Raw genomic sequence first — 27,546 nt, forward strand, 5'->3', positions numbered from 1 at the left:
TGATCATAAGCCCCGATGTCTCTGGCTGTCTACTGCTGCTCTCCTCTCTCTCATAGTGAACCTTTATGTGATCATAAGCCCCGATGTCTCTGGCTGTCTGCTGCTGCTCTCCTCTCTCTCATATTGAACCTTTATGTGATCATAAGCCCCGATGTCTCTGGCTGTCTGCTGCTGCTCTCCTCTCTCTCATAGTGAACCTTTATGTGATCATAAGCCCCGATGTCTCTGGCTGTCTGCTGCTGCTCTCCTCTCTCTCATATTGAACCTTTATGTGATCATAAGCCCCTCTGTCTCTGCACTGTGAAATATAATGCTCTCGATTTGCTCTGCAATGAGCTATTTTTAAACAGCCTAGATTTCAAAATAAGAGCCATCCAGACCAGGGAAAATAAACTACTTACAGACAGGATAACACATTGATTTGTATACAGTACATACAACATTTCAGTGTAGGAAGTGAAGTGGTCCAGTAATGAGAGATACCTGCTATCCAAACAAAGTAACAAAGTAACTGATATCAGTTTCAATAATGGTTTGTTTGTGGAGAAGGTCAAATCTAATCTGTGTATAAAGTAGCCCATTCTGATATGTCAATGTTAAGGTTTTCTCAACATACTTGTACCATACATACAGTATTTATGTAATCACTTTTGATGTGGGTATGTAAAATTATATGAAACGTTGAGGTTGCAGCATACTTTTAATTGTCCCACAATGGTGAGACAATTCAAAATATGGTGCAAATTACACATCCAAAACATACAGTTGTTTCAATTTTATGACTTTAAAAAAAAAAGTGTGTTTCATGCACAACTACCATCAAGTCTCTACCACTGGGATGAGGACATGCTTGCACCTCTCTGTCTCATATTATGATAGTCATTTTTGCCTTTTTACCTGTGGCTAGCTATGGAATGGCATGCAGTAGTGGTATGTATCATTTATTAAAAACCTCCATAACAGATAATATTAGCTTGGTCCATCACATAACATTCACATCAATGTGTACTGTACTGCAGCCGGTAATCTGAATGCACTCAGTGACTAGCAACTAGACACACTCTAGTTGACCATCCCATCATTGCACAGTGCTTGATAGAGAAGCTAGACGTCTCTTTGCTCTTCGGATCTAATAGCAATTACCTGTATGGACAAATGGCCCTGTCTGCTCCACTTACTCTATATGCAAAACAGATCCTATAGTATGAGACCAATCTGAATGTATCAAATGTTGTTCTGAAAATATTCACCTTAATGTAGACTACATCATAGACAAAGTATGATACTCTCTACTCTACAATACAGATTAGAACTATGGTTTTACTGTCATTTTAGACAGATACAGTAGGTAATATAAAACAAAGTTTACCAACACATAGGAACTCACCTCGAAGTCTGAGGTTAATAAAGAAATCATCTAAAAAGAGGAAGAACTAAGAAGCACCACATAAACAATAATTACCTTGGCTGAGATTGCTGGTTAATCATTTATGACTCGTTCCTTTTTTCCTCCACTTGGACATCCTGTTACCTTTTTGATCAATGAGTGGGGTATACTGTAATAACATAAATACATATATCCATTAGTCAATGAGTGGGGTATACTGTAACAACATAAATACATATATCCATTAGTCAATGAGTGGGGTATACTGTAACAACATAAATACATATATCCATTAGTCAATGAGTGAGGTATACTGTAATAACATAAATACATATATCCATTAGTCAAGGAGTGAGGTATACTGTAACAACATAAATACATATATCCTTTAGTCAATGAGTGAGGTATACTGTAACAACATAAATACATATATCCATTAGTCAATGAGTGAGGTATACTGTAACAACATAAATACATATATCCTTTAGTCAATGAGTGGGGTATACTGTAACAACATAAATACATATATCCATTAGTCAATGAGTGAGGTATACTGTAACAACATAAATACATATATCCATTAGTCAATGAGTGGGGTATACTGTAACAACATAAATACATATATCCATTAGTCAATGAGTGAGGTATACTGTAATAACATAAATACATATATCCATTAGTCAATGAGTGAGGTATACTGTAACAACATAAATACATATATCCATTAGTCAATGAGTGAGGTATACTGTAACAACATAAATACATATATCCATTAGTCAATGAGTGAGGTATACTGTAACAACATAAATACATATATCCATTAGTCAATGAGTGAGGTATACTGTAACAACATAAATACATATATCCATTAGTCAATGAGTGAGGTATACTGTAACAACATAAATACATATATCCATTAGTCAATGAGTGAGGTATACTGTAACAACATAAATACATATATCCATTAGTCAATGAGTGAGGTATACTGTAACAACATAAATACATATATCCATTAGTCAATGAGTGGGGTATACTGTAACAACATAAATACATATATCCATTAGTCAATGAGTGGGGTATACTGTAACAACATAAATACATATATCCATTAGTCAATGAGTGGGGTATACTGTAACAACATAAATACATATATCCATTAGTCAATGAGTGAGGTATACTGTAACAACATAAATACATATATCCATTAGTCAAGGAGTGAGGTATACTGTAACAACATAAATACATATATCCATTAGTCAATGAGTGGGGTATACTGTAACAACATAAATACATATATCCTTTAGTCAATGAGTGAGGTATACTGTAACAACATAAATACATATATCCATTAGTCAATGAGTGGGGTATACTGTAACAACATAAATACATATATCCATTAGTCAATGAGTGGGGTATACTGTAACAACATAAATACATATATCCATTAGTCAATGAGTGAGGTATACTGTAACAACATAAATACATATATCCATTAGTCAATGAGTGAGGTATACTGTAACAACATAAATACATATATCCATTAGTCAATGAGTGGGGTATACTGTAACAACATAAATACATATATCCTTTAGTCAATGAGTGAGGTATATTGTAACATTGTAAAGACATACAGAACCAGTCAAAAGTGTGGACACGCCTACTCATTCCAGAGTTTTTTTTTATTTTTACTATTTTCTTCATTGTAGAATAATATTGAAGATATCAACACTATGAAATAACACATATGGAATCATGTTGTAACCAAAAAAGTGTTAAACAAATATATTTCAGATTTGAGATACTTCAAAGTAGCCACCCTTTGCCTTGATGACAGCTTTTGGCATTCTCTCAACCAGCTTCAACTCATCCCAAACCATTTCAATTGGGTTGAGGTCGGTTGATTGTGGAGGCCAGGTCATCTGATGCAGCACTTCATCACTCTCCTTCTTGGTCAAATATCTCTTACACACCCTGGAGGTGTGTTTTGGGTCATTGTCCTGTTGAGAAATAAATGATAGTCCCACTAAGCGCAAACCAGATGGGATGGTGTATTGCTGCAGAATGCTGTGGTAGACATGCTGGTTAAGTGTGCCTTGAATTCTAAATAAATCACAGACAGTGTCACCAGCAAAGCACCCCCACAACATCATAACTCCTCCTCCATGCTTCACGGTTGGAACCACACATGCGGAGATCATCTGTTCACCTACTCTGCATCTCACAAAGACACAGCGGTTGGAAAAATCTCAAATTTGGATTCATCAGACCAAAGGACAGATTTCCACCGGTCTAATGTCCACTGCTTGTGTTTCTTGGCCCAAACAAGTATCTTCTTCTTACTGGTCTCCTTTAGTAGTGGTTTCTTTTCAGCAATTCGACCATGAAGGCCTGATTCACGCAGCCTCCGCTGAACAGTTGATGTTGAAATATGTCTGTTACTTGAACTCTGTGAAGCATTTATTTGGGCTGCAATTTCTGAGAATGGTAACTCTAATGAATGTATCCTCTGCAGCAGATGTAACTCTGGGTCTTCCTTTCCTGTGGCGGTCCTCATGAGAGCCAGTTTCATCATAGCGCTTGATGGTTTTTGCGATGGCACTTTCTACAAAGTTTTTGAAATGTTCTGTATTGACTGACCTTCATGTCTTAAAGCAATGATGGCCTTCATTTCTCTTTGCTTATTTGAGTTGTTCTTGACATAAATGGACTTGTTCTTTTACCAAATAGAGCTATCTTCTGGATACCACCCCTACCTTGCCACAACACAACTGATTGGCTCAAACGCATTCCAGGTGACTACCTCATGAAGTTGTTTGAGAGAATCCAAAGAGTGTGCAAAGCTGTCATCAAGGCGAAGAGTGGCTACTTTGAAGAATCTCAAATCTAAAATATATTTTGATTTGTTTAACACTTTTTCGGTTAGTACATGATTCCGTAAGCGTTATTTCATGGTTTTAATGTCTTCACTATTATTCTGCAATTTAGAAAATAGTAAAACTAAAGAAAAACCCTGGAATGAGTAGGTGTGTCCAAACTTTTGACTGGTACTGCATATCCATTATCCATTTCCCTTCCTACTACTGGGCCTTCTTCATAATGATTAACTAGGATTATACTGAGTAGTAATTGATACTAGCATAGAATAGTGATTAGGCCATACAGAACTACCTTTCACGTATTGAAACAATATACCTTTTGTACGGATTATAACCTAGTATTTAAAGTATTTACCTAGTAATTTGTAAAAGTAGGCTATGTGTTGCCAACATCTCCTATCAATACATTAAGGAACTGACGGAAGGCACAGAGGATAAGTAGTGAGGCTGTCTGGGGGATCAGTGTATTAGCATTGATAGATTCATAGGGCTGTATTTGGGTTCTTGTGGAGAGGTTGAGTGGTAGAGGATCTAGTCTGCCATATGCACTTAGACTGCACTTTGGTTATAGTCGTTAGTGATTTCCTCCCTATGCCACGGCAGGCTTTCATCTCACGAGCAATGTGCCACTTTACTTAAAGCTGACTGGCAATGCTTTTCTTGTTAGAAGCGTGTATGAGCCTTGATTCGTGTTTGATAATATAAGGTTAATGTTATGTTTCTGTATGTACTTTGGGACATTTTGTTAAGACTTTTCTTAAAGATTTTGCCTTTTACTTAAAGATTTGTCCATACCTTTTTGCCGTTAAGTTGATTGATGGTATGGTTTCTAGAATATCCTTGTTGACAGAATGTTCATTGGACAGTAGATGTCACCCTTGCACCTAAACCAAACAGTCTGCAAAGGTCAATGGATTTTTACAACCTCTCTCAGATACTCTGTATCTATCAACTCACTATAGACCCTACTGTGTACATACATTCATGTCATTAATCATGATTATAATGATCCCTCTTGTCAACATTACAATAGTTATTTAATTGAGCTTCTATATATAGTAGTTTGCCCATTACAATGTATCTACACTCACAGTTTCCCTATATGTACAATGGCAATGCTCTTACTCAACGTGTAGGCTGTAATCAGTGTGTGCGACAGTGCTGGATGGTTTAGTATATCCATGTTTTGGTATGTGAAAGTATTTTATCTCTTGATAACACACATCACACAGCTAGAGTGTCAGCTGAGGCCCTGCCATAGGGCCCCTGCGAGTACTATGACATCAGAATGGTATCGCCCATGTCAAAAGCTGGAGCTCACTGCAACAGGGGTCCACTCAGGGGTTGAGCCTCATGCCTTGAAAGGAAATAGAGCCAGCCATCTATGGTGTATTTTTAAGTGGTGTGAACAAGCTCAGGGGTGGTGATCTTTTAGTTTAGTATTAGCATTTAGGGCCAAAGTAACAGCATATGCTCATTGTACAGTGCTGCCTTTGTGTGCTGTAATAACAGAGATATTGTACACGGTTTAGGAGGTGGGAGGACGAGGAGATGGGTTATGGTGAGGCGTTCACAGTGTAGCTGCCTGTGACACAATGCTCAGGGAGGGTCTGGAGGCAGGAGAGGGCTGGTTTCCGTCAGCTCTGGGCGGGAATTGGAGAGCCTTCCTGAGAGGTTCCCACCCACTGACCATATAGCTCACTCAGGGCTTTGTTCTTCTTCTCAGGAAACCGTAGCCTAAGAGGAACAATTCAGATGACTGTAACAGTGTAAGCAAGTTTTGCAGGTAGCCATAATATGTAGATTTAAGATTTCCATTGCCCAAATATAGTATTAAACTAACTTTCTATTCAGTTTTCAAAGACCTGTTTGAAGATTTGTGTTGATTTTATATGTATTACTAAGTTACTAAAACTATGCCATGATATTTTGGATTTTAGAAATTGATGTTTGCAAACATCAAACTGCCATGAATTTCAAGATTTTGAACACTGGAATGATATTGTGGTGTCAGTAACTGTGTGTTCGAAAAATGTCTCTATACTGTAGGGATGAAATCCTGGTATCTACATCTCAGTTGTAGGCTGTTGGGGAGGTAGGCTACAGAGACTGCCTCCCCTCGACCTCTGACGGGTAGTAGACTAATCTGCATAAAGGAATGACAGGCATTGTTGAGCTGAATCAGTGGTTTTGAGACCCAGCGGTTTTTTCAAGAGTTTTATCCCAACAATTGTCCACTGCCTGAAGTAGGTGAAATGAACTTTAGGATTAGGCGATGGCTACGATTTTGTGGTGAAAAAAACAGTTCCCCGGGGAGCGCGTGATTGTTGCTTTTTCGGTCAATTGAAGACAGAATGGGCCAGACGTCTGTCTCTACCTTGTCTCAAAATGCGAGCGGTGGTGAGTCTACTTTCCTCGTTCAAGCGCGTACCGCTATCTAATTGTTTAGGAAGTCGATGTCTGACAATTTTCACTCTTATATTATTTTTTCTAACTTTACCCTATTGAAATGTAGCTTTTCAACAAGTTTGAGTTGGTTTGCCGGAAAAAAACATGTCTTATTTCCCATCACTCCAATGTGCTCGTGCATATGCAGCTACATCATTGCAGCTGATTCTGAATGCATGTACATGTAACAAGCTGCTGGAAGTAATTGTCTTCCATCAGGCGAAACGAAAGTAACATTTACTTTGACAAGAATCGAATACTTTGTATCACTAACGGTTACGTTATGGCCATCAGTGATGGACTCAACAATTACTCATATTTGAACCCTGTTTAATATAGACACAACTAAATGACAATGCAAACTGGAAGACATGCAAAATATTGATTGTTTGTTCAATAGTGAACTAACCCTAACCCGTAAAAAATCGAGTACAACACAGCTCTGGATCAGGCGACGTACGTGTTGTACTCGATTTTTTTTTGACGGCGCAATAACAGTTCACTATTGAACAAACAATCAATGTTTTGTACTTCAATCTGGCCCGCGAGACATCAAAAAATAAATATATATATATATAATCGAACCCGGGTCTGTAGTGACACCTCAAGCACTGCGTTGCAATGCCTTAGACCGCTGCGCCACTCGGGAGGCCCCTGCAAACTGATTTTAACAAATAATTGGTCACCCCAAAAAATGTTTCTTTCTGTTGAATTTCACAATCCCGATGTGGCCCTTGAGCCAAAAAGTTTGTCCACCCCTGGGCTATAGCGCTATCAACTACATCTTCAATGGAAGAGATACTGATCAGCACATCTGTTTTCTTTTCAAAAGAGAGTAGGGACATATAGGTGTGGTGAACAAGCTAGCCTACACCATAAGTAACCTAACCTTGACTGAGCCCTAAGAGCTTATGCCTTACGGCTTTAGCTCAGTGGGCTAACACAGTAGTCTTGCAGACAACCTGGGTTCAATACCTAGTTGGTCACACATGCCCAAGCGAACAGACATTGCTGTATTGATGTCAAAGTTAGTATGTGAGTGGTGTTGAATAATGGTCCATAATGGCACAGTTAATGCAGTGGGAGATGTTCAACAGGGTGGATCAGGATGCAACTTCAGTACCATACCAACCACAAAGCTTACTTAAAGGCCCAGTGCAGTCAGACGTGATTTCCCTGTGTTTTTATATGTATGCCTCCTGAGGTTGAAGAGGCGCTGTCGTGCCTTCTTCACCACACTGTCTGTGTGGGTGGACCATTTCAGTTTATCTGTGATGTGTACGCCAAGGAACTTACAACTTTCCACCTTATCCACTGCTGTCCCTTCGATGTGGATAGGGGGTAGCTCCGTCTTCTGCTTCCTGAAGTCCACGATCATCTCTATTTTGATGACGTTGAGTGTGAGGTTGTTTTCCTGACACCACACTCCAAGTGCCCTCACCTCCTCCGTGTAGGCTGTCTCGTCGTTGTTGGTAACCAACCCCACTACTCTTGTGTCGTCTGCATCTGCATACTTGATGATTGAGTTGGAGTCGTGCATGGCCACACAGTTGTGGGTGAACAGGGAGTACAGGAGGGGGCTGAGCACGCACCCTTGTGGGGCCCCAGTGTTGAGGGTCAGCGAAGTGGAGATGTTGTTTCCTACCTTCACCACCTGCGGGGCAGCCCGTCAGAAAGTCCAGGACCCAATTGCACAGGGCGAGGTTGAGACCCAGGTCCTCTAGCTTGATGATGAGCTTGGAGGGTACTATGGTATTGAATCTCAGTAAGGTACTTAATTGTTACCCAGAAATTATTTGATATTGAAATAATAAGGGCTGCATTGAACCTTTAACAATAACATTACTAACAAGTTCATACAGGCCTGACGTTTCAATTCTCCAGGGCCTAAATAAGCTTATAGTGCAGCCACATTGGGGCTCCCGAGTGGCGCAGCGGTCTAAGGCACTGCATCTCAGTGCTAGAGGCGTCACTACAGACCTTGGTTCTATTCCAGCCTGTATCACAACTGGCCGTGATTGGGAGTCCCATAGGGCGACGCACAATTGGCCCAACGTCGTCTGGGTTAGGGTTTGGCCGGGGTAGGCCGTCATTGTAAATAAGAATTTGTTCTAAACTGACCTCCCTAGTTAAATAAAAGTTAAATAAAACATAACCTAAGGTGTTATAGTTATGAGTTGACCTTGCAAGGCATGTATTCTCTTAAACAAAATTGTTCTCTCCCTGTTCTCTTCCTGTTCTCTTCCCTCCTATAAGAAATCATAGTCCATAATTTTCACTATTCGTAATAACAATGTCAGCTTTTCACATGTTTGGTCAATTACACAAAATGTGAGAAAATTCTTATATGTCAAATAGCATGTGATCTTAAAAACCTTGGCGTTTAAGTGTGTAAGCCCTCTACAGTGACTGGATAAACCCTCCCCAGTGGCTTCAACTGAGGAAACCTCTCCCTATTTCCCCTTGACCAAATGTTTTTCTTGTTGCCCGTGGCACATAAAGAAAGACAATGGGAAAAACATCTGGTGAGCAAACAGCATGGCTGATCGAATTTAACGCAAACAGATGGATGTGAATGAATGCTTTTTGATTTGGTGTGTAGTTTCATCATATGTTATTTGGCTACTCAAAATTCTGTTTTCGAGGGCCCATACAGTATTAGTGTTTTTGGTTATGAAACTCCTTTCCAATGACGTCATCACAGAACTAGAATCACGTCAGTATGAGTCACAGCCTGGAGTTTACAAAAAGGGTTGACTAAATTGTATGGCAAGTGCATCAGTAAACACATAGGACCGGACATGTGTTTTGACCCTCCTAACGTAGCATTGTGGAAGTATCAATTTCATACTATTCATGATTTCGGTGTACTCCATCTGTGATGTTTATTTTGGCTGATTCTCCTGATACCTCATAAACATTAATTATCAGCCTGACTGAGGCATGCTGGTCCTTTATTGAAAGTCTTATAGGCCTCTTGTTATCTCTTGAAATGAAATGTCTTGATTGTTGTCTCATTACAGCTGAAGCTGATATAGAACTACTGATGACATTTAAGTCATCTCAAATCGTAGATGGATTCTGTATAGTCCCAGTCATTAATTTGTCTATGGCTGAAATTTACACAGACAGCCCAATTCCAATCTTTTTTTTCACTAATTGGTCTTTTGACCAATTAGATCGGAAAAGATCGGAATTGGCTCCCTGTGTAAACGCAGCCATAGACAAATGTAGTGGAGCGGGTCGAGAGTTTCAAGTTCCTTGGCGTCCACATCACCAACAAACTATCATGATCAAAACACACCAAACAGTCATGAAGAGGGCATGACAACATATTTTCCCCCTCAGGAGACTGAAAAGATTTGGCATGGGTCGCCAGATTCTCAAAAGGTTCTACAGCTGCACCATCTATTCTATCGCATCCTGACAGGTTGCATCACTGCCTGGTATGGCAATTGCTTGGCATCAGACCGTAAGGCACTACTGAGGGTAGTGCGTACGGCCCTGTACATCACTGGGGCCAAGCTTCCTGCCATCCTCGACCTATAGTGAAAGTATTCACCCCATTTTTCCTATTATGTTGCCTTACAACCGCCCCAAATTCCATTTTAATTCCAGGTTGTATCATTTGATTTACACAACATGCCTACCACTTTGAAGATGCAAAATATTTTTTATTGTGAAACAAACAAGAAATAAGGCATAAAAACAGAAAGTGTGGATAACTATTCACCCTCCTAAAGTCAATACTTTGTAGAGCAACCTTTTGCAGCAATTACAGCTGCAAGTCTCTTGGGGTATGTCTCTATAAGCTTGGCACATCTAGCCACTGGAAATTTTTGCCATTCTTCAAGGCGAAGCTGCCCCAGCTCCTTCAAGTTGGATGGGTTCTGCTTCTGTACAGAAATCTTTAAGTCATACCACAGATTCTCAATTGGATTGAGGTCTGGGCTTTGACTAGGCCATTCCAAGACATTTAAATGTTTCCTCTTAAACCACTCAAGTGTCGCTTTAGCAGTATGCTTAGGGTCATTGTCCTGCTGGAAGGTGAACCTCCATCCCAGTCTCAAATCTCTGGAAGACTAAAACAGGTTTCCCTCAGTAATTTCCCTGTATTTAGTGCCATCCATCATTCCTTCAATCCTGACCAGTTTGCCAGTTCCTGCCGATGAAAAACATCCCCACAGCATGATGCTGCCACCACCATGCTTCACTGTGGTGACGATGTTCTCGGGGTGATGAGAGGTGTTGGGTTTTGCGCCAGACATTGCATTTTCCTTGTTGGCCAAAAAGCCCAATTTTAGTCTCAACTGACCAGAGTTCCTTCTTCCATATGTTTGGGGAGTCTCCCACATGCCTTTTGGCGAACACCAAACATGTTTGCTTGTTTTTTTCTGGCCACTCTTCCGTGAAGCCCAGCTCTGTGGAGTGTACGGCTTAAAGTGGCCCTATGGACAGATACTCCAATCTCTGCTGTGGAGCTTTGCAGCTTCTTCAGGGTTATCTTTGGTCTCTTTGTTGCCTCTCTGATTAATGCCCTCCTTGCCTGTGAGTTTTGGTGGGCAGCTCTCTCTTGGCAGGTTTGTTGTGGTGTCATATTCTTTCCATTTTTTAATAATGGATTTAATGGTGCTCTGTGGGATGTTCAAAGTTTCAGGTATTTTTTTATAACCAACCCTGATCTGTACTTCTCCACAACTTTGTCCCTGACCTGTTTGGAGAGCTCCTTGGTCTTCAGTGTCCCTTGCTTAGTGGTGTGGCAGACTCTGGGGCTTTCAGAACAGGTGTATGTATACTGAGATCATGTGACAGATCATGTGACACTTAAAGTCCACCTGTGTGCAATCTAACTAATTATGCCACTTTGAAGGTAATTGGTTGCACCAGATCTTATTTAGGGGCTTCATAGCATAGGGGGTGAATACATATGCACGCACCACTTTTCAGTTTTTATTTTTTAGAATTTTTTTAATTTCTTTTCCATTTTTTCAATTTCCTTTCACTTCACCAATTTGGACTATTTTGTGTATGTCCATTATATGAAATCCAAATAAAAATCTATTCAAATTACAGGTTGTAATGCAACAAAATAGGAAAAACACCAAGGGGGTGAATACTTTTGCAAGGTACTGTATATACTAGGTAGAATATACCTCGTATATGCAGGTATATACTACCTATATACAGGTATTTTCTACCCCCCCAAATAGCATTGACTAACCTGTACTCCTGCACATTGACTCGGTACCGGTACCCCCTGTATATAGCCTCGTTATTGTTATTTTATTGTGTTACTTTTTATTTTATTTTTTACTTTAGTTTATTTTGTAAATATTTTCTTAACTATTTTTCTTGAACTACATTGTTGGTTAAGGTGTCGTAAGTAAGCATTTCATGACAAGGCCTACACCTGTTGTATTCGGCGCATGTGACAAAGAACATTTGATTGATTTGATGTATGGCTGGGGCTATTCTGAGGTGCCATTTTCTGTGACTTTCATTTCATTATGGCTCCAAGCCATTCTCCTTGGGCAATGTAAGAGCCGAAGACTATTCACTTCTTTTCTGCATCTGTGTCCCTAAACCATTTTCTCCCCTGTCCAGCAGCTGTTTGAATTATTGTTGTCCTGCAGTACGTTGTTTGATACTGTGTGTGAGTTATACCTCCACCTCAACATGAAAGCTGCTGCCTGGACTATAACAGAGATTAGTGCTGCACACATTTTAGGATTTGTATACTGAATGTGCTAGCAGATTCACATGATGTATAATGTAATAATATAACATAATGTATTATGTTGTTCTCCTAGCAGATGGGCATTTATCTGTATATGGCCTAGATGTTTGTGCTGTCAGTGCAGTCTCAATCAATTGTTTGGTTGGTTTAGCACCATCAATTAATTCACAAGAAAATCCAAACAAAAATTGAGAAGGGATACTGTTTCCTCTGTCAATTAAGTTAGCTTGTCTAAGAATGGAAGAAAGGTGACATGACAGTAGTGACAGCAAAATGCCCATGTGCTAGGAGAACAACATTATTAATGACTTGATGTCATGTGGATATAAAGCTCTGTCCTAAATCAGTTCTTCCTAATAGTCAACCTCTCTAACACTCTCCACTAAGTAGCAACAAGTGGAGCCACTGTCCATTTTCTCCCAGGCAGTTCTAGTCTTTTTATTGAAGAGTCTAATGGTGATAATTGTGAGCATTACAGATTTTCCTGCCATTAACCACACAAAGAACCTGCTGTAACGTTCCCATTGTTCTTAGTTTATATCAATCTGGAAATGAAACCATGGGATCGGAAGTTTGGAGTGCAGCTGGCCCCTCATGGGCCACACCTCTTTCCTATTTGTTTGTTAGCTTGATTAATTGAGGCTACATGTGATAACTGCAGAAGGACATTATGAGTCCTTCTATAGGCTTAACCCAAAATTCCCCAAACAGTTTGGGGTTGTTTTTAGTAGCTGTTTGGAGTATTGAGTGTCATTCTGGGAAATTAGTAGGACCTGATTAACAACTACTTCATTGTCCACTGTTTTGTCCCTCCCTTATGCTAGAGAAAAATATATTTCTAGTAAAACTTTGATTTGCATCAGAAATTAACATTCACTTAAAATTCCTTGTCAGAGTTGAGGAGCAAAGTCTCATAGGAAGATATTGACTGATCTACTGTAGTGGTGTATGATATGTTCCTGCACTATTCAATGCTCATCACCTCAGGCCTTTTTAATATTGAATGTCAGGCCTCAGGCAAGAAGTTGTTATCCCTGCTGGTCTGGTCATTCATGACTAATAATCATTAGTTATCATGGTTGTGTGTTGTTGTTTTTTATCGTATCAATGTTTGGTAACTGCCATCTGCAATGATATATATATATATATATATATATATATATATATATATATATAGTTGTATAGTTTTCTGTTTGTATATAGCTTATCAGTTTTTATATGAGTAGGATGTTTAAACTTGTAACCGGAGCTCTGTTGGAAAGATGATTAGAAATTGGAAAAGATATGTCGCCTGTGTAAACACAATTTGGGCTGTAAAGCTGTCTGATGGCTTTAAATGTTGTTTTCATTGCAATGACATAACAAGGTATTATTAGCCTTAGAATGATGGGCAATTATGTCGTGCTCAAATCAAAACCCTGCGCTCGAACAGTGTCACAAAAGCTAGTTAGACTAAAACAAGCTCAGCTGAAATGGAGGTGTTAGCTCAAGCTGTTGGAAATCACACTTGCCTCATGCTGTACTTCTCTTCACATTGAAACACTTGCCATATATAACCACTGGCTGAGACATAATGATTATTTATTTAGCTTGTTACCGGTCATTTGTTCACTCAAAATGTCATGCAGACATGATACCATTCAGACCTATCAAATACATCTGTCTTCGATTCTACTCTATGTAAATATTCTTTTTTTGTAATTTATCAGATGCTCTTATCCAGAGCAACTAGGGTTAAGTGCCTTGCTCAAGGGCACATCAACAGATTTATCAGCTGGGTGATTCAAACCACCAACCTTTCAGGTATTGACCCAACACTCTTAACCACTAGGCTACCTGCCAGATGTATTCTACTAGGTTCTATAGATGTGTTCTGCTCTATAGATATATTCTACTCTATAGATGTATTCTACTAGGTTGTACTCTATAGATGTATTCCAGTAGGTTCTACTCTATAGATGTATTCCAGTAGGTTCTACTCTATAGATGTATTCTACTAGGTTCTGCTCTATAGACATATTCTACTCTATAGATGTATTCCAGTAGGTTCTACTCTATAGATATATACTACTAGGTTCTACTCTATAGATCTATTCTACTAGGTTCTACTCTATAGATGTATTCCACTAGGTTGTACTCTATAGATGTGTTCCACTAGGTTCTACTCTATAGATGTATTCCACTAGGTTCTACTCTATAGATCTATTCTACTAGGTTCTACTCTATAGATGTATTCCACTAGGTTCTACTCTATAGATCTATACTACTAGGTTCTACTCTATAGATCTATACTATTAGGTTCTACTCTATAGATCTATTCTACTAGGTTCTACTCTATAGATCTATACTACTAGGTTCTACTCTATAGATCTATACTACTAGGTTCTACTCTATAGATCTATACTATTAGGTTCTACTCTATAGATCTATACTACTAGGTTCTACTCTATAGATCTATACTACTAGGTTCTACTCTATAGATGTATTCCACTAGGTTGTACTCTATAGATCTATTCTACTAGGTTCTACTCTATAGATCTATTCTACTAGGTTCTACTCTATAGATCTATTCTACTAGGTTCTACTCTATAGATCTATACTATTAGGTTCTACTCTATAGATCTATACTACTATGTTCTACTCTATAGGTCTATACTACTAGGTTCTACTCTATAGGTCTATACTACTAGGTTCTACTCTATATATGTATTCCAGTAGGTTCTACTCTATAGATGTATTCCACTAGGTTGTACTCTATAGATCTATTCTACTAGGTTCTACTCTATATATGTATTCCAGTAGGTTCTACTCTATAGATGTATTCCACTAGGTTGTACTCTATAGATCTATTCTACTAGGTTCTACTCTATAGATCTATTCTACTAGGTTCTACTCTATAGATGTATTCCAGTAGGTTCTACTCTATAGATGTATTCTACTAGGTTCTACTCTATAGATGTATTCTACTAGGTTTTACTCTATAGATGTATTCCACTAGGTTCTACTCTATAGATGTATTCCAGTCAGTTGTACTCTATAGATCTATACTACTAGGTTCTACTCTATAGATGTATTCTACCACGTTCTACTCTATAGATCTATTATATTCGGTTCTACTCTATAGATCTATTCTACTAGGTTCTACTCTATATATCTATACTACTAGGTTCTACTCTATAGATGTATTCCAGTAGGTTCTACACTATAGATCTATTCTTCTAGGTTCTACTCTATGGATGTATACTACTAGGTAGAGGTCGACCAACTATTTTCAACGCCGATACCGAATATTGGAGGACCAAAAAAAGCAGAGACTGATTAAATCGACCATTGTTTTTAAATATATATATATATATATATATATATATATATATATATATAGAATTTTTTGTTTACTAATTACTACAATACTGAATGAACAATGAACACTTTTATTTTAACTTAATATAATAAATAAAACATAATATAAATAAAATCTATTTAGTCTCAAATAAATAATCAAACATGCTCAATTTGGTTTAAATAATGCAAAAACACAGTGTTGGAGAAGAAAGTAAAAGTGCAATATGTGCCATGTAAAAAAGTTAACTTTTAAGTTCCTTGCTCAGAACATATGAAACATATTCCCAGTTAAGAAGTTTTAGGTTGTAGTTATTATAGAAATTATGACGCGTCGACTATTTCTCTCTATACCATTTATATTTCATATACCTTTGACTATATGATCTAATAGGCACTTTAGTATTGCCAGCCTAATCTCGGGAGTTGATAGGCTTGAAGTCATAAACAGCGCTGTGCTTCTAGCATTGCTAAGAGCTGCTGGCAAACTAAGTAAAGTTTGATTGAATGCTTACGAGCCCGCTGCAGTCTACCACCGCTCAGTCAGACTGCTCTATCAAATATAAAATCATAGACTTAATATAATAAACAGAAATACGAGCCTTTGGTCATTAATATGGTAAAATCCTGAAACTATCATTTAGAAAACAAAAGTTTATTCTTTCAGCGAAATACGGAACCGTTCCATATTTTATCGAACAGGTGGCAACCCTAAGTCTAAATATTGCTGTTACATTGCACAATCTTCAATGTTATGTCATTATTATGTAAAACTCTCTGGCAAATTAGTTCACAGTTCGCAACGAGCCAGGCGGCCCAAACTGTTGCATATACCCTGATTCTGGTTGCACTGAACGCAAGAAAAGTGACACAATTTCCTTAGTTAATATTGCCTGCTAACATTAATTTCTTTAAACTAAATATGCAGGTTTAAAAATATATACTTCTGTGAATTGATTTTAAGAAAGGCATTGATGTTTATGGTTAGGTACATTTCTGCAAAGATTGTGCTTTTTTTGGCAATGCTCTTTTGTTAAATCATCACCCGTTTGGCGAAGTTGAAGTAGGCTGTAATTCGATGATAAATTAACAGGCACCGCATTGACTATATGCAACGCAGGACAAGCTAGTTAACCTAGTAATATCATCAACCATGTGTTAACTAGTGGTTATGTTAAGATTGATTGTTTTCTATAAGATAAGTTTAATGCTAGCTAGCAACTTACCTTGGCTCCGTGCTGCACTCGCATAACAGGTGGTCAGCCTGCCATGCAGTTTCCTTGTGGACTGCAATGTAATCGGCCGTAATCGGCCATTTGAAGATGCAAAATATTTTTTATTGTGAAACAAACAAGAAAGAAGACAAAAAAGCAAAAAACTTGAGCGTGCGTAACTATTCACCCCCCCAAAGTCAAAACTTTGTAGAGCCACCTTTTGCAGCAATTACAACTGCAAGTCTCTTGGGGTACGTCTCCATAAGCTTGGCACGTCTAGCCACTGGAATTTTTGCCCGTTCTTCAGGCGAAACTGCTCCAGCTCCTTCAAGTTGGATGGGTTCTCAATTGGATTGAGGTCTGGGCTTTGACTAGGCCATTCCAAGGCATTTACATTATTCCCCTTAAACCACTCGAGTGTTGCTTTAACAGTATGCTTAGGGTCATTGTCCTGCTGGAAGGTGAACCTCCTTCCCAGTCTCAAATCTCTGGAAGACTGAAACAGGTTTCCCTCAAGAATTTCCCTGTATTTAGCGCCATCCATCATTCCTTCAATTCTGACCCGTTTGCCAGTCCCTGCCGATGAAAAACATCCCCACAGCATGATGTTGCCACAACCATGCTTCACTGTGGGATGGTGTTCTCGGGGTGATGAGAGGTGTTAGGTTTGCGCCAGACATAGCGTTTTCCTTAATGGCCAAAAAGCTCAATTTTAGTCTCATCTGACCAGAGTTCCTTCCTCCATATGTTTGGGGAGTCTCCCACATGCCTTTTGGCGAACCCCAAACATGTATGCTTATTTTTTTCTTTAAGCAATGTATTTTTTTCCAGCAAATTTTCCATGAAGCCCAGCTCTGTGGAGTGTACGGCTAAAGTGGTCCTATGTACAGATACTCCAATCTCCGCTGTGGAGCTTTGTAGCTCCTTCAGGGTTATCTTTGGTCTCTTTCTTCCCTCTCTGATTAATGCCCTCCTTGCCTGGTCTGTGAGTTTTGGTCGGCAGCTCTCTCTTGGCATGTTTGTTGTGGTTCCATATTCTTTACATTTTTGAATAATGGATTTAATGGTGCTCTGTGGGATGTTCACAGTTTTGGATATTTTTTTATTACCCAAACCTGATCTGTACTTCTCCACAACTTTGTCCCTGAACTGTTTGTAGAGCTCCTTGGTCTTCATGGTGCCGCTTGCTTGGGGGTGCCCCTTGCTTAGTGGTGTTGCAGACTCTGTGGCCTTTCAGAACAGGTGTATATATACTGAGTAGAGGTCGAACGATTATGATTTTTCAACACCGCTACCGATTATTGGAGGACCAAAAAAAGCCGATACCGATTAATCAGACGATTTTTAAATGTATTCATTTATTTATTTATTTGTAATAATGACAATTACAACAATACTGAATGAACACTTTTATTTTAACTAATATAATAAATAAATCAAATCAATTTAGCCTCAAATAAATAATGAAACATGTTCAATTTGGTTTAATTAATGCACAAACAAAGTGTTGGAGAAAAAAGTAAAAGTGCAATATGTGCCATGTAAAAAATCTAACTTTTAAGTCCCTTGCTCAGAACATGAGAACATATGAAAGCTGGTGGTTCCTTTTAACATGAGTCTTCAATATTCCCAGGTAAGAAGTTTTAGGTTGAGGTTATTATAGGAATTATAGGACTATTTCTCTCTATACCATTTGTATTTCATATACCTTTGACTATTGGATGTTCTTATAGGCACTTCAGTATTGCCAGTGTAACAGTATAGCTTCTGTCCCTCTCCTCGCCCCTAGCTGGGCTCGAACCAGGAACACATCGACAACAGCCATCCTCGAAGTATCGTTACCCATCGCTCCACAAAAGCCGCGGCCCTTGCAGAGCAAGGGGAACAACTATACCAAGTCTCAGAGCAAGTGACATTTGAAACGCTATTAGCGTGCACCCCGCTAACTAGCTAGCCATTTCACATCGGTTACACCAGCCTAATCTCGGGAGTTGATAGGCTTGAAGTCATAAACAGCGCAATGCTTGAAGCATTGCGAAGAGCTGCTGGCAAAATGCACGAAAGTGCTGTTTGAATGAATGATTACGAGCCTGCTGCTGCCTTCCACCGCTCAGTCAGAATGCTCCATCAAATATCAAATTATAGACTTAATTATAACATAATAACACACAGAAATACACATTAATATGGTCAAATTCCGAAACTATAATTTTGAAAATAAAACGTTTATTCTTTCAGTGAAATACGGAACCGTTACGTATTTTATCTAACGGGTGGCATCCATCAGTCTAAATATTCCTGTTACATTGTACAACCTTCAATGTTATGTCATAATGACGTAAAATTCTGGCAAATTAGTTCGCAACGAGCCAGGCGGCCCAAACTGTTGCATATACCCTGACTCTGCGCGCAATGAATGCAAGAGAAGTAACACAATTTCCCTAGTTTAATATTGCCTGCTAACATTAATTTCTTTAAACTAAATATGCAGGTTTAAAAATATATACTTCTGTGTATTGATTTTAAGAAAGTCATTGATGTTTATGGTTAGGTACATTCGTGCAATGATTATGTATTTGTCGTATATGCGCTTTTGTTAAATCATCCCCCGTTTTGCGAAGTTGGCTGTCTTTGTTAGGAAGAAATCGTTTTCACAGTTTAATACTAATACTGAGATCATGTGACAGATCATGTGACACTTAGATTGCACACAAGTGGACTTTATTTAACTAATTATGTGACTTCTGAAGGTAATTGGTTGCACCAGATCACATTTAGGGGCTTTATAGCAAAGGGGCTGTATACATATGCGTCTGTGTTGTTGTTGTTGTCGCACTGCTTTGCTTTATCTTGGCCAGGTCGCAGTTGTAAATGAGAACTTGTTCTCTACTGGCCTACCTGGTTAAATAAAGGTGAAATAAAAAATAAAGAAAGAATATATATTCTACTAAGTTGTACTCTATAGATGTATACTACTAGGTTCTACTCTATAGATGTGTACTCTAAGGTTGTGTGTGACTTTGAATGAACGGAGTGAACAAGGATGATCTGATCAATTGAAATACCATTATCTTTCTGCTTGTCTTTTCCTTGTGACTGTTCCTCACCTCCTTACCTTGAACTAAATTATGTTTTAGTTCAAGGTAAAGTCATATTGAAATAAATAAGGTCACATTTTACAGCCTAGGAATCTGAAAGCGACCTAGATCATCAGTGGGTTGTTTACATAGAGATATATAGAGGACTCTAGTGCCCAAATGCCAGATTTAGCATGAGCAGGGCCATTGAGGCCTGTCACCATTTTATAGTAGTCAACTGGATGGGACTTCCTATGGGTTAAGGAAGGATCACATAATTCCATCCAGGTCACCAGGAGTCAGACAATGAATTATAATCATGAGCAAACATTCCAAAACTGCAATGGGCAGTAAATCACCAATCTTGGCATTATACCTGTTCAAACACACTCCAGGTGGCAGTATGCACCCTTTCAGTTTGTTTACCAACTCATAGAAGTAGTAGAATAAGAAAATGGATTACTTCAAAATGAAGATGGCCTCATTGGTGCTGCCCATGCTCTCACAGACACCATAATGGGACGGATACAATGTTGCGTCCTCTAACTATCTCTATGGTTGTTTACAGGCAGGTGAATCGACTGCTCACTAGATCTTGGGGGAGTGTCCTTGGGAGGGAATGTGGGTGTGTTCCTCTCAGACTGGTGTGGAGGAGTGCTGTTTAGTCTCCTTGTCTGACCCTTCACACAGCATAGAACCACTAATGAAATCTATCATAAGGTGGCTGTCACAAGGTTCCTGGTAATTACGTTGTTAGGGATAAGATACCCTTGAGGGCTATACAACAAAGCAGAATCAATGAGTTAGCCAGCTAACTCTGATAAACAACCAGAAAGAACCACTTATATTCTGATTCATTTAGAATGCTAATCATAGAGATGTGTTTTTGGTTGTTGAGTCAATTAGATCATGTCCATTGCAAGCTTATCATTCTAAAAAAATAAAAGTTATTTCTGAATATTTTTGCAAGTAAGCTGGCTAACTCATTGATCCTGGTTTGTTATATTCCCCTCTGGTCTCATGATCTTTGAAGAGCCAAACCTCCTGAGGTAATAATGTTAACCTATATGGCCTTTTTTGATGCTCAAATTGTCGCCTCCAGAAATCGACCTTTGAACCTACCTTCTGCTTTTGAATACTTGAGAACATTTTACTTACAGGCATCATAATTTTGCACTGAACAACAGTGAACAGGACTGAACAGCAAATCAAACAATAAGTGTAAAGTATAAGAGAGACGCTGGTGTGCTGTAAGTACCATGGCTTGAATTTTTGACACTTCCTGTTTCTCAAGCACATTATTTTACACTGTCTTGTTGATGTTTATTTTGTGTTAATGGGAACCTCCCATGTTTTGCTGTGTCAATGGGAACCTCCCATGTTTTTCTGTGTCAATGGGAACCTCCCATGTTTTTCTGTGTCAATGGGAACCTTCCATGTTTTGCTGTGTCATTGGGAACCTTCCATGTTTTGCTGTGTCATTGGGAACCTCCCATGTTTTGCTGTGTCAATGGGAACCTCCCATGTTTTTCTGTGTCAATGGGAACCTCCCATGTTTTTCTGTCAATGGGAACCTTCCATGTTTTGCTGTGTCATTGGGAACCTTCCATGTTTTGCTGTGTCAATGGGAACCTCCCATGTTTTGCTGTGTCAATGGGAAACTCCCATATTTTTCTGTGTCAATGGGAAACTCCCATGTGTTTCCTTTATTTGGACAGGCCTTCATCCACTTCCCCTCCATCAGACAGAGACCCCCGGTTTTATATACATTAGTTCTGCTTATTTACAGATACTTGGACATTAAATTGAACTGAGCTTGCATTGTTCTTGAGATGGTCTGGGATTCTATCCCATGATGTGTTCAAACACCCCTTTATTCTTTCAACCATTTAAATAAAAAAACTTTAGGGTGCCATTTCTCCCTCTCCTTCAGGGTGTTTCTGAAGGAGAGGGAGTCCGGGGTTGTTTTATGTAGATACAGTGCATTCTGAAAGAATTCAGACCCCTTGACTTTTTCCACATTTGGTTACGTTACAACCGTATTCTAAAATTGATTAAATTGTTTTTTTCCCCCCCTCATCAATCCACATACAATACCCCATAATGACAGAGCAAAAACAGGTTTTTAGAAAATGTTGCACATTTATTTAAAAACCCCCAGAAATATCACATTTATGTAAGTATTCAGACCCTTTACAGTCTTGAGTTCTTGGGTATGATTCTACAAGCTTGGCCCACCTGTATTTGGGGAGTTTCTCCCATTCTTCTCTGCAGATCCTCTCAAGCTCTGTCAGGTTGGATGGGGTGCGTCGCTGCACAGCTATTTTCAGGTCTCTCCAGAGATGTTTGATCGGGTTCATGTCCGGGCTATGGCTGGGTCACTCAAGGACATTCAGAGACTCCTGCGTTGTCTTGACTGTGTGCATAGGGTTGTTGTCCTGTTGGAAGGTGAACGTTCACCCCAGTCTGAGGTCTTGAGCAGCTTTTCATCAAGGATCTCTCTGTACTTTGCTCCGTTCATCTTTCCCTTGATCCCGACTAGTCTCCTAGTCCCTGCAGCTGAAAAACATCCCCACAGCATGATGCTTTCACCACCATGCTTTTTAAAATTTAAAATTTAAATTTGACCTTTATAGGTAGGCTAGTTGAGAACAAGTTCTCATTTGCAACTGCAACATGGCCAAGATAAAGCGTAGCAATTCGACACATACAACAACACAGAGTTACACATGGAATAAACAAAACATAGCCAATAATACAGTAGAATAAAAATAAGTCTGTATACAGTATGTGTAAATGAGGTAGGATAAAGGAGGTAAGGCAATAAATAGGCCATAGTGGTGAAGTAATTACAATATAGCAAATAAACACTGGAATGGTAGATGTGCAGAAGATGAATGTGCAAGTAGAGATACTGGGGTGCAAAGGAGCAAGATAAATAAATACAGTATGGGGATGAGGTAGGTAGATAGATTGGCTGTTTACAGATGGGCTATGTACAGGTGCAGTGATCTGTGAGCTGCTGTGTCAGCTGGTGCTTAAAGCTAATGAAGGTGATATGAGTCTCCGACTCTCATATCAAAGGGTCTGAATACTTATGTAAATAAGCTATTTTTAAAATGTTTTTTTTAATACATTTGCAAAAAAATCTTTTTTTATTTAATCCATTTTTGAATACGGTCCTAAGATGAAGCCTTGAGAGACACCACAGGTGAAGCCTTGAGAGACACCACAGGTGATCGTGGTTGGTTCTGACTTGTCATTTCCTATGACAACATATTGTGTGCATTTGAAAAGGTAGGAGGTGAACCAGTGTAGCACGATACTGTCGAGACCTATCTGTTCCTTCAATCGATCCAGGAGGATGCTGTGGTCAACCGTGTTGAAGGCGGCACTGAGGTCAAGGAACACGAGGATGTTCAGAAGTCCACTGTCAGCTGACACGAGGAGGTTGTTTACCACGCAGACGAGGGCCATTTCTATGGCCTGGACGATACCAGTACTGCAATATTTTTTCCATGGCAAAACTGAAAACGCGAAGCAGACCAAACTTTTTGATCCTTAAAAACCTGCTCTATGTAAAATAGTGTGTGATATAGCTTGGAAAATAAATAAATGTGACTCTGGATGATAATGATGTTTGTTTCCAACATTAGGGCTGTTTTCCTAGAGAAGTTAAATCTGCTTTGTGTTTTGTTCCTTTGCCAAGATACTAAAATGTATCGCGATACAGGTATCGTCCCGGTCCTAGGTGTTTCTCTACATTGGTTAGGCCTGAAACCGGATTGGAAATTCTCATAGTCTGAGTTTACACAGGCGATGATTGCACTTCTTGTGGTGTTAATCTTTTTGAAGAAGTAGGTGGAGAATCTTCCGTAGTCCTCTGTGGTCGTCCTCTGTGGCAGTCCTCTATGGTAGTCCGCTGTGTCAGTCCTCTGTGGTAGTGTCTGTGGCAGTCCTCTGGAGTAGTCCTCTGTAGTAGTCCTATGTGGTAGTCCTCTGTAGTAGTCCTCTGTGGCAGTCCTCAGTGGTATCAGTGTTGTATGTAGAGTGTGAATTAATGGTGCAGATAAAACATTCAACAGCCATGGGCCATAGAACCTCCCTATTCTTGAAAAGTGAGGCATGAGTAAATGCCACACCTTATCTTTCCCCTCCAGCCTCAGTGTTTCCGGTCTGTTTCCATTCCCCGGGCTTCTTACTTTGAAACAGGAAAGGGAAGGATTAGGGAAGGACAAGAATCTGCTCCCTAAGCAAGTGAATCACTGTGAAAACCCTGGTGCAGCACTGTATGAGAAGACTTCATTTTCTACCCTAGTACAGAGCTGTATGAGAAGACTTCATTTTCTACCCTAGTACAGAGCTGTATGAGAATACTTCATGTTCTACCCTAGTACAGAGCTGTATCAAAATACTTCATTTTCTACCCTAGTACAGAGCTGTATGAGAAGACTTCATTTTCTACCCTAGTACAGAGCTGTATCAAAATACTTCATTTTCTACCCTAGTACAGAGCTGTATGAGAAGACTTCATTTTCTACCCTAGTACAGAGCTGTATGAGAAGACTTCATTTTCTACCCTAGTACAGAGCTGTATGAGAAGACTTCATTTTCTACCCTAGTACAGAGCTGTATGAGAAGACTTCATTTTCTACCCTAGTACAGAGCTGTATCAAAAGACTTCATCTGCTACCCTAGTACAGAGCTGTATGAGAAGACTTCATTTTCTACCCTAGTACAGAGCTGTATGAGAAGACTTCATCTGCTACCCTAGTACAGAGCTGTATCAGAAGACTTCATCTGCTACCCTAGTACAGAGCTGTATCAAAATACTTCATTTTCTACCCTAGTACAGAGCTGTATCAAAAGACTTCATTTTCTACCCTAGTACAGAGCTGTATCAAAAGACTTCATTTTCTACCCTAGTACAGAGCTGTATGAGAAGACTTCATCTGCTACCCTAGTACAGAGCTGTATCAAAATACTTCATTTTCTACCCTAGTACAGAGCTGTATCAAAAGACTTCATTTTCTACCCTAGTACAGAGCTGTATGAGAAGACTTCATTTTCTACCCTAGTACAGAGCTGTATGAGAATACTTCATTTTCTACCCTAGTACAGAGCTGTATCAAAATACTTCATTTTCTACCCTAGTACAGAGCTGTATCAAAAGACTTCATTTTCTACCCTAGTACAGAGCTGTATGAGAAGACTTCATTTTCTACCCTAGTACAGAGCTGTATCAGAAGACTTCATCTGCTACCCTAGTACAGAGCTGTATCAAAATACTTCATTTTCTACCCTAGTACAGAGCTGTATGAGAAGACTTCATCTGCTACCCTAGTACAGAGCTGTATCAAAATACTTCATTTTCTACCCTAGTACAGAGCTGTATCAAAATACTTCATTTTCTACCCTAGTACAGAGCTGTATCAAAATACTTCATTTTCTACCCTAGTGCTGCGCTGTATCAGAAGACTTCATCTGTTATTTTGCTCTGCTATGGAGATTATAATTTGTTTTGCAAAGAGGAGAAATTACTAAATGCACCAAAGTTGGGATAATCGTTGACAGAATTTTTGGCCTAGAAAGTCCAATTAAAGTCAAGTGAAAGTACAGTTTATTACTGATATGTACTGACTTGAATATACCATTGTTCAATATCCACAATTTCTAATTTTGTGTTCAGTGATTCTTGAAGCCTTATGTTCCACATAGTAATGAACAGTAAATATGTTCATTTTTTCTGATCAGGTGTTCTTGTGTGATTTCCCACAGTTGACGGACTGGAAAAATGTTCTCTGGCCAGCTGTGATGTTGTGGTGGGCAGCACCCAGACTCCTCCACTGAAGCAGAAGGGGAAGCTCTCCACTATAGGGAAGATCTTCAAACCCTGGAAATGGCGCAAGAAGAAAACCAGTGACAAGTTTCAGGACCTATCCATATGTATGTCTGAAGTAGCCTCATCACATACTGCTTCATTATGCTGTAGCCAACTCTTTCATCGTTGTCATTCCACATGTTTTCATGTATTATGCTGTAGCCAACTCTTTCATCGTTGTCATTCCACATGTTTTCATGCCAAACATGACGTGAAACTTGTGCCATTCGCTATCCCCTCACACGATCAACATCCCCGCAAAGTTTCAATCTATTGGTTTGCATCTTGCGTGACTCTGCCATGCCGGGCAAACTACATAGTGTATACCCTAACTAAAGTATATCTTGTGGATTTGACATTTCTGTAAAAATTTGAAGCTTGATTATAAGAATATCAGCAGGCTAGGGGCAGGTTTGACAGAAGTGAGTGTAATCATGGGTTTAATTTCTCAAGCATCCTCCACTGTTTCTGTACTATGTAACACAGAACTAAATGAAGTGATATCTGATCATCATATGCAATCATGTTGAGCTATTCATGTCATACTAGACCTGGCTTCAAATAGTTTGTTTGACCATTTGATTGAGCCTGTCTGAATGCCAGCTGGGTCGGACAGCTATTTAAAGAAAAACAATACTACTGGAACCCAATTCTGTCGTCTGTGCCATACCTGTCTGGCTAGTAGTAGGAAGGCCTTCTCAAGTTTATCTCTTGGTGTGATAATCGACTTTTGAACACAAATGCTGTTATCATAATTTTTTTGTACAGAATTTACATATTTAATGGTCTACTTTCCCTACTGCATCATGGCTCCATGACCCTAAGCTGTCCATCTGTCACATGGTCTGTTCTAGTTGTAATCTTCTGTGTAATGTTTCCTGGACTTTTATTTCATCCCTGCCGTACATATAGTGTGCGTGCGTGCGTGCGTGCGTGCGTTGCGTGCGTGCGTGCGTGCGTGCGTTGCGTGCGTGCGTTGCGTGCGTGCGTGCGTGCGTACACACTGGGTAATATCCTACCCAGTCATTGCAAAGATCACAAAATGAATGACTACATCTGGCCAATGATTAACTCTGCCTTGCTCATCTCCATAGTTCTGGAGAGGAAAATCTCCACGAGGCAAAGTCGAGAGGAGCTGATAAGACGAGGAGTCCTCATTCCTGATCAAGGTGAGAGTTACGGTGGGAAAATGAATGTAATTAACAGTGTGCATTTGTTTAAGGCCCTCGCCCAACCCCCTGTTTCCCTCTGTGGCATTGTCATGCCAAAAACCACTCTCACAAGAGCTGCTGTCCTCTGCTAACAATTTACCTGAATCAACAAGTTTGTGTTTTTATAACCAATGGAAAACTCCCTGATGTTAGCTGTTGCTACGATGGGGAAGAAACCCAAACTGCAGTACCATCTAAGTTGTTTGTCCTCCTGGTAGTCACTGAAGAGCAAGAGTAATGAGGCCCAGGAGAGGACTCTGTTGCTGCCCTCAGTAACATCCCCTTCCCCCTTCCCCCTACATTGTTACATTCTAATTTAACATTACTTCAAATCTTCAAGGATGAAAAATGACATTTTGTTCTTAAGGGAGTTAAT

The 27,546-nt window shown here is 39.4% G+C and overlaps 1 protein-coding gene across 4 annotated transcripts in view; it reads left to right on the forward strand.

Moving 5' to 3' along the window:
• The window catches only part of LOC110503037 (phosphatase and actin regulator 2), a 74,311-nt gene that overhangs the window by 21,612 nt on the left and 25,153 nt on the right, over positions 1 to 27,546 (forward strand). For 3 of the 4 annotated variants that reach the window (XM_036960796.2, XM_036960797.2, XM_036960799.2), the window contains exons 2-3: positions 25,857 to 26,024; positions 27,054 to 27,128. In XM_036960796.2, coding sequence (XP_036816691.1) covers positions 25,857 to 26,024; positions 27,054 to 27,128 — 243 coding nt within the window. Of the gene's footprint in view, positions 1 to 6,338; positions 6,664 to 25,856; positions 26,025 to 27,053; positions 27,129 to 27,546 lie in introns of those variants that run through there. The other variant, XM_036960798.2, reaches the window with a different exon arrangement.

The sequence above is a fragment of the Oncorhynchus mykiss genome, chromosome 23 (assembly GCF_057628025.1).
Source record: "Oncorhynchus mykiss isolate SJ-2025 chromosome 23, ASM5762802v1, whole genome shotgun sequence".
Lineage (NCBI taxonomy): Eukaryota > Metazoa > Chordata > Actinopteri > Salmoniformes > Salmonidae > Oncorhynchus > Oncorhynchus mykiss.